The sequence below is a fragment of the Lepisosteus platostomus genome, chromosome 23 (genome assembly GCF_059453375.1).
Source record: "Lepisosteus platostomus isolate fLepPlt1 chromosome 23, fLepPlt1.hap1, whole genome shotgun sequence".
Taxonomy (NCBI): Eukaryota; Metazoa; Chordata; class Actinopteri; order Semionotiformes; family Lepisosteidae; genus Lepisosteus; species Lepisosteus platostomus.
The window spans coordinates 10,892,021-10,906,840 of NC_142633.1; the positions used below are offsets into that span (position 1 = coordinate 10,892,021).

Genomic DNA, 14,820 nt, shown 5'->3' on the forward strand with positions numbered 1-14,820 from the left:
GTCTTTTTTGCTAACGAATTCATGCCCTCTGAAGCGGTGGACTTGCATCTTAATTTTAGGTTCTTAGAGCATGACGAGTATGCGTGCCTTTTTTTTTTTGTAGTTCAGGCGGGTAGCTGCGTCAGCATGCGTAGGCTGCAAAGGAACAAGTAATAGGTTTATTCCATGCTGTAAAAAAGAAGAAAGAGAACACAACGTTTTGGTCGTGGAGCCTTCTTCAGGTGTGCTTCTTCAGCCTTCTTGCACACCTGAAGAAGGCTCCACGGCCGAAACGTTGTGTTCTCTTTCTTCTTTTTTTCAGCATGGAATAAACCTATTGTTCCTTTTTTTTTTGTATCGCGTTTCTGCTTCCATAAACTTCAGCAAACCGGGACATGCCGGCTAACCGCTTGCTTCATCGCTGCTAGGGTCGGAGATACTTGGGTTTTTAAGGTGAAGAGTTAATCACAGCGGGGATTCTCACGCATCAATCCGGAGGTAGCTGTCGCGCAAGACTGCTGTCATTGTGTTCCATGTGACAGGCTTATGACTTTGAGCGGAGGTTGATGAAAATAATGCGGCAGATTGTGGGCATGGATTTGTAAAGGAGCACATCTGTAGTTACGAGTGCCCGGAGACCCCTACTGACCCCTATTTATTTTCTTGCGAAAGTAGTATTGCTAGTTTATTGCGATCTGACAAATTAAAACATTTCAATACTTGATGTAACATACAGTACACACACCTAGGTTAAATGGTATTTTAGAAAAATGACTTTTTTTTTCCGGAGGAAGGGGGCAAAACTTGTATATACTCTAGCTCTCTATAACAAGAATCCCAACCTTCCCTCTTTATTGAAGTCGAATTGGGTCGGCTATTTTGATGTTCTCTCAAGACGAATCCAAGTGCGACCGAACAAAGGCGTTTGACGTTAGATGTTATTATAAGCCATTCCAGAATTCGAATTTCTGGTTTTATCGGTCATATATGGGCAAGGAGTTAGTTAAAACTCGGTTTAAAACTCGTAGCTGTTACGCCGGGTCTCTTCATTTGCTACACATACAGAATACATATTTTTCGGTAAGTATAAACGTGGTAGACATCGTGCCTTCGGCAGTGCCCGGACAGCCACTATCGCACACAATGGTGCAGAACCGGAGACTGAGGAGAGCCCGTGATTGGACAGAATTTAAGAAGAGGATCCTGGACGCCCGACGTAGTGACGTGCCTACGCAGGGAGGCGGGGCCGGGGTGCTGATCAAATTCTAAATAAAAGGAGAGGACAGTTTGAATACAAACAAATACATCAAGTACAATAAAGGTAAGAAAGTAAAAGGAGCAGCGTGTATCGAAACGGAGGAAAATAAACCAGGGTGGAAATGCATTAGTTGTTCTCATCTGTTGTTTTTGCAAACGCTGTTTTGCATTGTAACTTCATGCATTAAAAAAAAAAAACATCGGCTCACTGCAACGCCATTACTGTATAGGTTCAATGGACAAAATGGCCAATTTTTCCATTTTTTTATTGTAGGAGGTGTAGTTTGTTTCTGTTATTGTGTTATCCCGTTTTCACCTCCCCGATGGAGGTGGAGAACCGAGGTACGATTCCAAACCTTAAGAAAATCCCCACCGAGGTATGCGCTGTGCACGGGCAGTAATAAGCGTAGCATTCTTCTGTTTTTTTTTTTTAATTTTTCCTAACGGTGTTTGTTTTTGAATGAGTCGGTAGGATTTCTGTTTGCATAGGCCCTAGACACATTTTTAAGTACGCCTGCGCGGTCTTTAGGTTTTCGGTAATGATTGGTTGGTAATTTTATTTTAAAAATGTATATTTCTTACACCAGCATACAGTATTCTAATCTTTTTTGATTGTTGCTTTTTCTTAAAACACACACACCAATTAAAAGCGCGATAGAGCGAGAGATATTTTCATGAAGTGCAGGCATAGCCTTGAGCAAGGAGAAGATCTAGCTACGTGCATTTCTATGAAGTGCATAAAGTACTATTACTTATACAAAGATATTTTTACACCAGTAGCAAACCTTGTGCCGTGTTGGGGTTTGTGTTAAAAATGGTAATTAAACTCAGTGATTCTTAAGAGCTAGATTCCAGTCACTTAAAGAGGTAATTTAAACATTTCGGTTTTACTGAAGGTCTATTAGCCCTGATATTGCAACACAAGATGTAGTTTCCTTCTGGTGCACAGCTCAGGTGTTTATGACCTTTCAGTGAGTCTCCCGTGTGTCGATTTGGGGATGTTGCCAGAGCTGTTCCTCATTGCCAGTCACTGTGCCCCTGTTTCAGGTTTCAGCCATGCCCATCCGCCGAGCTGCTGGGACGCCACCCCAGGAGACAGCCCCCAAGAACCCCACAGCAGCAGGTGAGCCGCCCTCGTTTGGGTCTGGGATCTGGGGCTTCGGGGTGCACCCAGCGTCACGCACCCCACACCCCTTCCACTGCAACCCAGGGGGTCTGTCCTTTCTTCCGAGGGCTTTGACTTCCTTCTGCAGGTTCTGGGCAGAAACGGCGCCCTCCTGTTCGGTCGCAGTGCCACGAGACGCTCTCTAGACAAGTACAAAGGCAAGGAATTTTGCGCTGGCCCTAAATTGCGTTTCGTCAGTATACCTCTGAGCAAAATACGGTTTAACATGACAAATTGCAAAGCCACATTGCAGACACTGTTTCTCTAGACACCCCATTCTATAGGATACTAGCCAGGATGGATATGGTAGACTGAGTGGCCCAATGACCTTTCTTGTGTTCTGATTATGGGAATTGTTTTAAGGTCTCTCCCCCAGAGAGGGGGATAGAGGGATATATAACAGAGGGAAATGGTGTATGGAGGAGTTTTCCTGACCCTGTATAAACTACAGCTGGAGATGCTTGTATAGAACAAGGCCGGATCTGTTCTTAGTTATATAGTGCCTTACATGTAGGACAATAAAAAAGCGAAACTGGACTGGGACATGGCCATCCTGATCTCAATGGGAGGACATTCCGTAATTTCCATAAGTTGAAAATGGGGAAAGGTCCTTCTCCACAAAGGGTTGTGGCAATGGTACAGGGGGTTATCCGATGTCATTTGCCATCAGTTGATGAGATTCGCCCCATCCGCCGTCACAATAAAGCCCGATTCATCGTTGGGGATCCCAGTCATCACGGCCACAAACTGATCTTAAGAACATCCTCTACCCTGCTGTAGTGCGCATCATAAACAGCTAACTGTGCAGTGCCTCAGGACCGAATGCACCTCTCCACTGTGCACCTTTGACTTGGACTACCATGTTGTTTGTTGTTCTCTACAGCATCTTTATTGTTCTGGTTGTCACTGTGTGTTATGTACTGTTTTGTAATGCCCCGTCTACAGTGTGATGCGTTGTCTGCTGTACCGTGTATGTCCTGAGAGATCAGCGTGAATAAGAATTCCACTTTGTATGTACATACGGCAGTGAACTCCTCTGCCCGTCTTTTGCCACTTGACTGGTGGAGTAAGCAGGACTCGCTCTTTTTCCTCCCCGTCTCTGCGCAGAGCCCGACGCCAGCTCCGAGGAGTCGGCGTCCGCAGGGGAGGAGCAGGAGAGCGAGGCCCCGGCGCCGGCCCCGGCCCCTGCTGCGGAGGACGGGCAGGCCAAGGGAGACGGCAAGGAACCCGAAAGCAAGGAGGAGAAGAAGGAGGAGAAGAAGCCTGCTGAGGAGCAGAAGAAAGAGTAACTCATCTCGTCGCGGCCTCAGGGCTTCAGTGTCGGGGGGGGGGGTTTATACTCTTCTGTGGTGGCGTTTCAGGACGCCAGAAGACATTCTACTCCCTGACGCGGGGCTGGAGGAAGAATGTCTTCTGTGTCCTAGATGTGCGTTTTCCCACGTCTCCCTAAGATTCAAATTCAAGCTCAGGGACTGCTCTGCTGGAATTCAGGATTCACAGTCCAGCACGTCCTGTAGTTGTGTCTTCGAGACGGAAGATAAGTTCTAGGAGGAGGGAAGAGTTTAAGACGGGTAGCATGGAGGTACAGTGATTAGCATTGCTGTCCCAGAGTGCGGGTGCCCTGGGTCCTGCGTTTCGGACCTAGGATACCATCTCTGTGGACTTTGTATATTCCCCTGTGTTCATGAGGGTTTCCTCCCACAGACCAAAGACATACTGGCAGGTGATTTGTCTTCTGGGAAAATTGTCCCTCACGTTGAGTGTGTGTGCCTGTGTGTGCCTGTGTGTGCCTGTGTGTGCCTGTGTGTGCCTGTGTGTGCCTGTGTGTGCCTGTGTGTGCCTGTGTGTGCCTGTGTGTGCCTGTGTGTGCCTGTGTGTGCCTGTGTGTGCCCAGCAATGGGCCGGTGTCCTGTTCAGAGTGTGTCCTGGCTTGCACCCAGTACTCGCTGGGATAGGCTCTGGCTCCCCCGGGACCCTGGATTGGATGAAGTGGTTAGAAAATAGATGAATGGAAGAGTTTAATTGACACATTTCACCAAATGAGTGTCCCAGGTTCGACGTGTGACCTCAGACTAGCCTTTGGCTTGTCTGGCTGCAGGCTGTTGCTCAGTACTAGCAAACAAAAGCTTATTTGTGGAAATTTGTGCGTCAGCAATTTAGGTCAGGCCCTGTTAAATTCTCTGGGTTTTTGTTTGCCGAGGCTCAAAGACAGTACAACTCTGTTTCACGTTTCAGAATCAAGTTTGGTCGAAAAAACCTGTCTTATCCAAGATCTTCCCTATGTGGTTGTGTTTTTTGCTTTCGGGATTGTGAGCTTTGTTGCATTTCATCTCCTTTATTTCACCAGTCTGTGGTTGTTCTTAGGCAGTTAAAATTAAGGACATGCTGGGGGTCTTTTTGATGTGGGGTCTCATCTGCGGGAGGCTGTAGGGGCACCCCCAGGTCCCCCCATATTCCTCCTCTAGGCAACTCCAAAATTCAATGAAAAGCTAGAACATAGACGTTCAATGGCAGGGGGCTCCCAACTTCTGAGGTCCCTCCACCCCACCAACATGTAAGAGCAACGTAGGACATTGGAGAGGGGGGACAGTGATAAAGTATATGAGTGACTCCCTAGGAGACCGAGACCATTGAGGTTTTTATGGGGGGTGTCAAGCCAGTGGTGTGAAGATACCATTGTGACCCATTAAGAGGCCTTCAGTCATAATCCCACGGATGGTACCTCCACACCACTGGCTCCACAGCCAAGCTACACCAGAGCAGAGGGGGATCCCCCCAATGTCATCTGTGTTCCGGTACCCCTGTTTTGTCAGAAGTGACGGCCCTGCTTCTGGTTGATTGCAGGGACAAAGATGCCGTGAAGGAGAAGGAGAGGAAGGTGAGGAAGACTATCCCCGCCTGGGCCACCATGTCCGCCAAGCAGCTGGCCCGCTCCCAGAAGCGCTCCCAGGTCACCCTGTACGTGCGGCCCAAGATCGACGACATCCTCACGGAGGCCATCCAGGTGTGTTCCCTGTCACTGGTGCCCCACTTCTCACACACTGGGACCAGTCTGGGCGCTCGTGGTCTTGAGAAAACAAGCCACGTATTTTATCCACTCTGAGCTTTTTCTGTGGCTTTCCACAGTAAGGAAGTCGGTATGAAATGGAATCATACATCTTCTCTTAAACGGAGCCCATGTTCTGCACAGGTTCCAGTCTTGAGAGCATAGTGTATATACAGTATATTCCTTACCTGGATTGTCAACCCTAAATGTTCTAAATACACAAAGTATATTTCAGGTATTTCCAAAAGAATCATTTCAAATGGACTTTTAGTTTTTTGTTTTCTTTCACAAAAGTTTCCCTCTTTTGTTTTTTTAGTGGCATCTGTCCAAGGTCAAAGCTAGGACTCCGGTTCTAATGGCACCTTGCCGGGCTGTCTCGTCAGTACAGGAGACCGAAATGAAACTTTATGTTGCTTTTTGTCTTTGGGAATGATTTTTAGGATGGGATTGTTGTGAGATGGCTCCGTTAGTGAGGAAGAGAGTGTGTAATGTTCTGAGACATGATTAAAATGACAAAACGTGTCTTAAAGAGGGATCCACAGTGAATTCTTCCACGTGATTAAACTTATGCTTTCAAACAAGTTCAAACAAGACATGAATTAGTTACTTCAAGTACTTTTTTAATTGGCATGTACATGTGCTTTAACGTTACATGTGCAGAAAGTGGAAATCACTCAGTTAATGAATTTGTTTAGTGCATTTCATCCCAGAGGATCCCAGAGCTCTCTGCATCTCGGAGGGGCACTTCCTTCCCCACTGAAGTGCATCAGCCACTTAGGTGCTCTATGGCAGCTCCACTGCACAGCACATGAAGTAGACATGGGGGGAAAGGTGCTTCACCCGTTGGACCTGTGACTGTAGAGAAGCCAGGTTGTGCACCTCCAGAGTGGAATTTAACCAGGATGCTTGTCAAGTCTGCTCTCCACCCTCTGCTGCCTGAATCTTCTCCTGCCTCTTACAGGCCTGTTTCCACAAAACGGGAGCCTCTGCCTTTGCCATCCGGAAGTACATCCTGAAGAAGTACCCATCTCTGGAGCTGGACAGGAGGGGCTACCTGCTGAAGCAGGCCCTGAAACGCGTGCTGCAGAGAGGGGCTATCAAGCAGGTGACCAAGAGCTTTCGTATGTCGCACGTGAGAGCTGACGTGTCTAGAAGTTGCTGGTGGCTTGTTGCAGCCATACGACTTTCTTATTTGACTTTTTTTTGTTTCCTGTTGCTATATGAGCTGTCATTTGCTTTCTTTCACCGCTTTTACACATTTCTTTTTAAAAATGGTTCCCCCCTTGTAGGAAAATGAAATTATAAATGGACTTTAAGAGATATGATTCACATTTTTTGCATAGTACTGTTTTTTTTTTACTCTTCCTGTTAATATTAAAGATTCGATGCGTGTTGTTTGGGATCAGTATGGAGTGGGTGTCAGGGATTCAAGTCTCTGCAGCTGACACCCCTGTAGTACCCTTGAAGAAAGTGTTTTTACCACAGCTCTTCCAACTGTAAGCATAGGAACCTGTGTTGGGGGGGGTAACTTTGGAAAGGACTGGGGCATCCAGGACATCACGATTTCCTCAAACTATCACTCTCGCTCGTGAAGAGAACAGCATCTTTTTTTATCTGCCTGCAACAACATGGCAGCCATACAGCACCTTCACAAAGTTCGCAATCGTGTACTTTATTCAAAATTTGATTTGTCAATTAATTTATTCTGTTACCGAGTCTACGAAATTGAGACTGCAGTTCCCCCTTAATAACCGGTCTGAAATTGTGACTGTAGTTCCCCGTTAAATAAGTTGTGAAGCTGGCATGCTGCTTACTCTAGAGTTGGTTTGATGCCACTTGATAATGTCTGTGTCTCTGTGTTCATCACGTGCCGCTCTTTGTCTGGCAGGTGAAAGGCAAGGGCTTCTCCGGTAGCTTTACTGTGGTCTCCAGCAACAGTAAGCAAGCCCAGAAATCCAAGAAGGTAAGAGACCAACCCCGCAGCTCCTCAGCCTCTCGTTGCCACACAGGTCACAGTGGGAGGGAGAATACAGCCCTACGGATGGGTGTCCTCTCAGGAGCTGTGCGGAGGAAGAGCATTGTGACTGGGCTCGTAAAACTGGACAATCCATAGAATCGTAGGATGCTGGAATTTAATGGGCTGCTAGTGCAAGCTCAGATTTTCCTGATAAAAGCAAGACGGCTAATATTTTTACCAGGAGCTCCCATGTCTTGCCAAAACCCCTGATCACTTCAGGAACTCTAGTTATGTGTTTGTGGGATCAGGGCGCACAGCCTTACCAGGAATTTTGCTGTTGATTGCATTTCAAGCTGGATCATTGCAAGACTATTTAAAGATTATTTAGGGCTCGGCAGCGATATTTATGAGATCAGATGGAATGTGCAAAATTTGAAAAAAGCTATTAGGCACAAGTATAATTAATAGCACAGACACAGAAAGGGGACGATATAAGATTCTGGTATTGTTTTCTTTTTCCTGATATTATCCTCTGCTTTTTCCAGAAGAGCAGTTCGGGTCCTTCCAGAGCAGTGACCATGCCAGAGCCCACAGAAAAGCTGGAGGACACTCTGCCTCTTATCTTCACGCGCCTCTGTGAACCCAAGGAGGCCTCTTACCGCCTCATCAAGAAATATGTGGAGCAGTACTTCCCCAAGCTGAAAGTGGACAGCAGGTAGCGATGGCGGGGTCGTCTTACAAGTGTGTTGCATTGTGTAGAAGAACATCTGTTCCTGATTGTTAATCCTTGATTTAATAGTATTTTTTTATGAAGCTAATCAACTGAATGCATTCCCACTTTTTTTTTGTTCCAGACCCCACATATTAAAAAATGCCTTACAGAGAGCTGTAGAGAAAGGCCAGTTAGAACAACTGACTGGCAAGGGAGCATCAGGAACCTTCCAGGTGAGCCCTCATTTCCTGGGCTAAACAATTAATGTTGCACACGTCATTTGGGATAGGCAACATGGGAACCCTGTTGTTCTCTTTAGTGGCGGAGCCTGCTATATCTGATTTAATTTATTCTAAGTGTTCGATGTTGTATTGCATATCTGGGGCTGACTCTCAAACTGAACACACAATGTTGTAACACAACACTCTTCTTCTGCTTGCTAATCATCTTCTGCTCATAACCTCATATACTCTTTATTTCTGTTCTTATTAGGTTTTTTGTCCAGTTATGATACATTTAGGATTATGGGATTTACTGAGAGATCGATGTATAATTTTGATCTAACACTTTTATATTGAATGATGGTAAAGGAATGAGAATAAAGCCATCAGCTTTATTTGGAGATCTCAAGCAGTAGCATAATTATTATTCAATCAAAAAAAAATATTCCTAATGCTCTTTTCGAATTGCCTTTTACATAGTATAAAAATCTTTTTCAAATTGCCTGTTGCATTGTACAAGCATCATGAGAAAGCTCTGTGCATCCCGTTTTCAGACAAAAGGAGTACATGGAACTTTTTTCATGATGCTTGTACAATCACGTGCAACAAATGGTGAGGTCTTCTATGCAGCAATTTTTATGGCATCTTGCACAAAGGAGTTCACAAAGGTCATGTAGCTATAGTGGAGTCCTAGTCTCTACTCATAAGACAAGGTATAAAAGGCAATTTTGGAATTTATTTTATAAGTACGGGAATAGTTTTCATTCTTTTTTCAGAAGAAAGCAGCAGTGAGATCTTATGGTTTACAGCTGATGTACAAGCATGCAATTGTTTTTGTATAGTACAAGTGTTAATTTCAGTGGGGAGCTGCATCAGTGTGTAGGCTGCAAACGTAATATTAATTCCTTACACTTATATAGCGGTTTTCCGGACACCATTCAAAGCGCTTTACAGGTAATGGAGACTCCCCTCCACAAACAAATGTGCCACTTGAATGATGCAGTGGACCTGTACTTCTTCCTGTGTTAGTAGTCGAGATTTATTCCACGTCCTTATTTACCATTTATAGAAGCACTATTCAGGGATCCTTATGTGATCCGCTCTTTTTAGAGATCAATATGTGAAGGCTGCTCAGTTGGCTCGTGTTGGGGAAAAAAGAGCAGCGGATTTTATCGCCGGCAGGTGCATTCAGAGCAATTACTGGCGCTGCTTTGTCTTTCAGATCAAGAAGGCAGGGGAAAAGTTTCTCCTGAACCGGAGCCCACTCGAGGAGGCCATCCTGTCGGCCATCACAGCCATGAACGAGCCCAAAACCTGCAGCACCACTGCGCTCAAGAGATTCATCCTGGACAACAACCAGGGCGGGAAGGTCTACCTCCAGCGTAAGATCTTGTGGCTCCCAGTGGCTCCTATTCAGTTAGGAGGGTCCCATCGCCTTCCTGCATGTGTTTGTGCCATGCTCTAGATCAACAGAGTCTTTGCATTTCAAAGCCTGCATCTCCAGATAGTAACTGGTTCTGTCACTGCATCGTTCATCCGTGTACTTGTGACTAAATGGCAGTGTAAGCTTCAGCTGCCACTGTATCCCCTCATAAGTAGAAGAAAATGTAGTAGGTGTTTCTTTTGGGAAAGCTGACTTTTGTATGGAGAGTGTTATTTTGATGTACCAGTTTATTACCGTCTCTGTTCTCTCCGCTCAGTCAATAACCTGAAGAGGACCCTGCGGAGGTGTGAGATGTTTGGCTGGATGGAGCAGATCTCTGGGAAGGGATTCAGTGGGACTTACCAGCTGTGCTTCCCCTACTACCCCAGGTAGGTTCTCGATGTGGAGGCAGGAGGTGCCCAGAGGGCCCTGGACGAATCCCCTTGAGTCCCTTTTAAACAGAATCATTGTTTCATACGCTAATGGGAAAACATATCGTTTGATGCTATGATTTACTGATGGTGAAAACTTGTCATCCTTTTGTTGAGAGGAAAATCATCTTTATAAATAATCTAGAATTATGAAGCATGTGTATTTGTAGACTTGCTGTTAAATCTAGGGCATGTTTAGATAACTGTACAGGGGAATCTGAGGTTTAAATGTGCACAAGTGGTTGAAAGACCAGGAGCCAAAAAGCATCTGATTCTGTTTAAAGTTTGAAGTGCGTTGATATATGTGGAATAGGTTAGCCTTTCATTTTGCTGTATTCACATTCTGTGACAGGGAAGATGCTAAAATTTGTAGCAGTGTTAGCACCATTGTTGTAGACCTTTCTCCCTCTCCCAACAGCCCTGCCACTCTGTTCCCTGACAAACACAAGGAAGGGGAGGAGGACGAGGAGGAGGAGTCTTCTGAGGAGGAGGAGTCTGAGGAAGAGGAGTCCGAGGAAGAGTCGGAATCTGAGGAGGACGAGCCACCTCCCAAGAAAAGGTGAGTGTGCACAGAAACGGCAGGCCAGCTCTGTAAAACCTGAGGCCTGGTGATCTCAGTGTACGAATTCACTGTACGCACGCACCTCACCAAAGGAAGACTGCTGCATATTATTTTACAGCATTTGCTGAGTATGTCAGGTGTGTGATAAGGGTGCGCCTTTGCACATTCAAAGCCCCAGATGTAAAGCCCATGTAGAATATTTGAGTAATCTTCCACTGGAAAAGAAAGAAATTAGATGCTTGGCTACTCAGGTTTTTGATCATTAGTAGTTTACAGTGCCGGACCTCTGCAGGAAACGCCAGCGAAGTGCCGTCAGGCAGTGAAATCGCACGGATCACAGTGGCGGGTGGGTGCGGTCTTTCACTTTCTATTGTGCTCCCACAGGCCACCTCAGAAGCGCCCCCCGCCCAAAGTGCGGACCCCCCCCGCTCCCAAGCGCCCCATGCCGGCGGGCAAAAACAGGAGCGTGGGGGCGCAGAAGGCCAGCACCCAGGTCTTCTCCCCGAAGGGCAAGCGGCCCGCCCCGGCTAAGAAGCCAGCCCCCGTCAAGAAGCCAGCACCCCCCAAGAAGGCCCCCGCGCCCGCCAAGGCATCCCCGACCAAGAGGGCCGCCCCCTCGAAGAAGCCCAAGACGCCGGCGACCAAGAAGATGACGAGCCGGGCTTCCAAGAAACCGCCGGCCAAGAAGACTCCGGCCAAGTCGCCCGTGAAGGCCAAGCCAGCAGCACGCAAATCCCAGCGGACGAGGAAGTGATCGCAGCGGGGGTTAAAGGTTAACTGTAGCTCTAGACACTGCAATGCTTTTTCGTCTTTCTGTTGTTCCATCTCCCGGTTTTGTTTTCTGCTCCTTAGTCTTTAGGTTTGCATGTGGGGGAAACAGGCATCCTTTTAAACCTTGGCTCTTCTGTTTTTAATATCTCTTTGTTTTTACATTTTAAGGCAGGAAAATGTTTTACACGAAAAACAAAGCTAACCCGGCTGCCAATTTTAATGATTTCAGACATTTACTTTAAAAAAAAATGGGCTTTTATGGTAGGGAACTTTTAGTGCTTGCGTTGTAAGGAAGACCAGCTTTTCCTTTCTCAAAGCCAAATATTGCGATTCTAAAATAGATTAAAACTAGAGTACACTGCAAATGTAAATGTCATTTAAGTTTTTTTTATTTAGTTATTCACGTACTGTGAATACGTTCCACGGTAAATTTAAGTCGGCTCACAGCATAAAGTGAACTGTGCCTGGCCTGCCAGTTCCTTAAGAGCAGGCAAATATTCTTTTTTTTTTAAATGTAAGATGTCTCTTTAAACCACTCAACCAGTTGGTAAAGATTTAAGCATTTTGTAACTCTAACTTCAGACTTTTGCCCTGAACAACAGTTAAAGGTTTTAGGTTCGTTACTTCTGTACAGTATGTCTGTTACTGTCTCCGTCTGAATCATTTTGTGTCCATTTCACTCCAGCTCTTGAGCAAATGGTTGTCACCTTTCTGGAAGTCTTTGTAAAGCCTTAAAGGGATATTATCTTGACCAGTGTTTCTCAAGTTCATACTTGTACCTCACTCACGTCACTACGATTTTTGTCCGACATCTTTTTCTGTTGTCGTTTTTAATCTGGAAGTGCCAAGGACATTCTTAATGAAACGGAGGGACATTTATTTCAGCACCGTCTAGACCTCCTGTTCAGATTTCAACTATGATGTTGACAGGACAGCTTCTTTTTAGGATTACTGAAGATTTTTCCTCCTTAAACTCTTATGAAGGAAAACTAGACTGCAGTTGGCTATAGCTTCCAAATGTTATATGGTTCCAGTCTGAAAGCTGAAAAACTGTCATTCATCAGAAGGGAGGTGGAGCAAATTGGACAGAAAGGGCTATGATTGGATGACAGATTGTAAGTATTAAGCAGGACAAGTTATTTGGAATGGGTTGAAGAAGAACACATTTTGGTGTAGCTTTTCTATTATCGATAGTAGTTCAAAGAATATATATAACTCATTCCAAAAATAGTCTTGTAAAAACTGATAAGCTTATCTTAAAAGAGTAAAAGAGCTTATTTAAATCAGTGGTCCTTTCAAGTTACCTGTTTTTTGTTGCTGTATTCTATAAACGAATTAAAGTGAAAGGCTAATTTGAATTTGGCCATATTCTCTGTGTGTTAGTGTATGGCTGTGATTAAGAAGACTTTGTTTTGGATAACCCTTTAGAACTTTGCTCAATATGTTCTTTACGTGCATGTCATACCCTAATTTGTGATGCTTATTCTGTAGCCATTAATAAAGTTACTTGTATATTTGTACTTGATTAACTGTATTTCATTTGTTTGGTTGCTCGTAACAAAATGAGCTTGGTTGAAATAATTACAAATGGTGTTTTTTCTTTGATTTCATGTCAGGATAACTTGCTTACAACTAGTAAGAAACTGCATGTTTTCACTGAAGGGAGTTATATACAGCTACAGTATGAGTCCAGACAAAAACTTAATTCCCGCGTAAATCATTTTGCTTCAGTCGCTTGTTTCGATGTTTTCAGCTCCTAACTTCAGAATGATATCTGCGCTGGTTTTCAGTCTGATGGAACAAAGCAGTATGTTTTGAATTTGGGGCCTGGTGTACTTCATGTTATTTTCTCCTGAAAAATTCTGGCAAGTCTGACGTTGCTACGTACATGTGTGCTGAGCATGAATATGACAAAGTCATGTACTCTGTGCAGTTTGTTTTTCTAAATTTAATTATTCAGAAAAAACACAAAAGTTGCCTTCCTCTTTTATTAATTAAGATTTGTAATATTAATCTCTTCACTACTGGTTGGGCTCACAGTGCTCAATGGTTCTCTTGTCACTGACTGATGGTGAAGACAATCTCTGTTGGTCTTAATATCCTAAATAAGTAGTAGTAGCTCACTCAGCCAACAGTGTAAAACAGCAGTTTGCATTCTGAGATTTATTCACGAAAGTGTTTTCATAAAACTGTGAAGTGGTTCACTGATATGCAAAAATATGTCTTCACTAGTGCAAGAATAAAACAGTACTGATGAGAATGGACAGCCCAGCCTTGTGCATATCGCCAAATATTGCTGATCCCCTCTGAGTGCTAGCAGTTTGACTGTTTTGTAGGCTTTGGATCAAACTGATACATTTAGGTTAATCATTTTATCAGTACATTGCAGAAGATGAAGTACGTTCTGTAGTTACCGGAAAAGAGAAAACAATCATATGACATATATTAAATTGACCCACAATATAACAGCTTGAATGCTTTGATGAGCATATGATTCAGCATGAACAAGAACAAAATGCCCATTAAACTATATTAACAAAGGTGTTATAATGTACAATATACATATAAACAGTTAAACAGAATATCCCCCCCCACCGATCTTCTGTAGTGCAAAGACATCCGATAATACCTACCAGCAGAGTAGAATTAACCTCAGAAGAAAAGAAACGGAACGATATTTAAGTTTTACATGCGCCCACTGTTTTACTGTCACTGGAATAGAGCAGAAAGTAGTGTGTAAACTATAATTTGCCACTCTGCACTTGAATCACTGATGGTAGCTTTGCTTCTCTGTTTACTTTGATGACTCCTGTAACTACATGGGCAGAATGAAGACAGGCAGACAAGCTCCTTCAGCTCACCCACCCTGGAACATTTCAGATCACAGAGCTCCGATCGGCCTACTCTCAAAGTGAATGTCTTAACCCGTGGAGCCTCTCAACTCTCCAAAAAACAGCATCTGAACAGAACACATAGGTTACGTTGCTCAGTTCTGCAGACAGGCAGCTTAAAGAAGTTCTGGACCCTTGTCAAAACTCTCCTGTGATTGCTTTCTCTTATTTTGTGACAGGTTTTCTTTAAACCTGGTTTACGGCAAATATTGACCTGGTGTGTTTTCAAAACAGCCTTCTTTTCTCTTTTATTCGGACAGTTTCAACCGTGAATTATTACAGTAGCCCGTGTGTCATGGGGACAGTGAACAACAGGATATACCCCAAGTCACAATCGGCAACAGGAGACGAATGCACACATCATGTTGCAGTGCACTCTTGTGGTTCCCTGTACTCGCCCAGGCT

At 44.5% G+C, this 14,820-nt stretch overlaps 1 protein-coding gene across 3 annotated transcripts; it reads left to right on the forward strand.

Annotated features, from left to right (window-relative positions):
* The first annotated feature begins 1,064 nt into the window (after positions 1-1,064).
* Positions 1,065-13,049, forward strand: hp1bp3 (heterochromatin protein 1, binding protein 3). Of its 3 annotated transcripts, none has more exons than XM_088616878.1 (12): positions 1,065-1,300; positions 2,284-2,359; positions 3,509-3,686; positions 5,246-5,405; positions 6,409-6,552; positions 7,336-7,410; positions 7,953-8,119; positions 8,259-8,349; positions 9,560-9,719; positions 10,038-10,149; positions 10,610-10,750; positions 11,138-13,049. In XM_088616878.1, exons 2-12 carry the CDS (start codon positions 2,293-2,295, stop codon positions 11,505-11,507), a joined length of 1,665 nt encoding a protein of 554 aa, XP_088473004.1. In that variant the 5' UTR covers positions 1,065-1,300; positions 2,284-2,292; the 3' UTR covers positions 11,508-13,049. The 3 variants fall into 3 exon arrangements, with proteins under 3 accessions (XP_088473004.1, XP_088473002.1, XP_088473003.1); XM_088616876.1 differs by having other exon boundaries at positions 1,073-1,300; positions 7,950-8,119; XM_088616877.1 differs by lacking the exon at positions 1,065-1,300 and adding an exon at positions 1,506-1,578 and having other exon boundaries at positions 7,950-8,119.
* Positions 13,050-14,820: the final 1,771 nt, after the last annotated feature.

Coding starts and splice junctions, on each gene's coding strand:
- hp1bp3 (XM_088616876.1), top strand. CDS start 2,293: ATGCCCATCCGCCGAGCTGCTGGGACGCCACCCCAGGAGACAGCCCCC. Junction 3,687..5,245: donor GCTGAGGAGCAGAAGAAAGA/GTAACTCATCTC, acceptor GGTTGATTGCAG/GGACAAAGATGCCGTGAAGG. Junction 10,751..11,137: donor GAGCCACCTCCCAAGAAAAG/GTGAGTGTGCAC, acceptor GTGCTCCCACAG/GCCACCTCAGAAGCGCCCCC.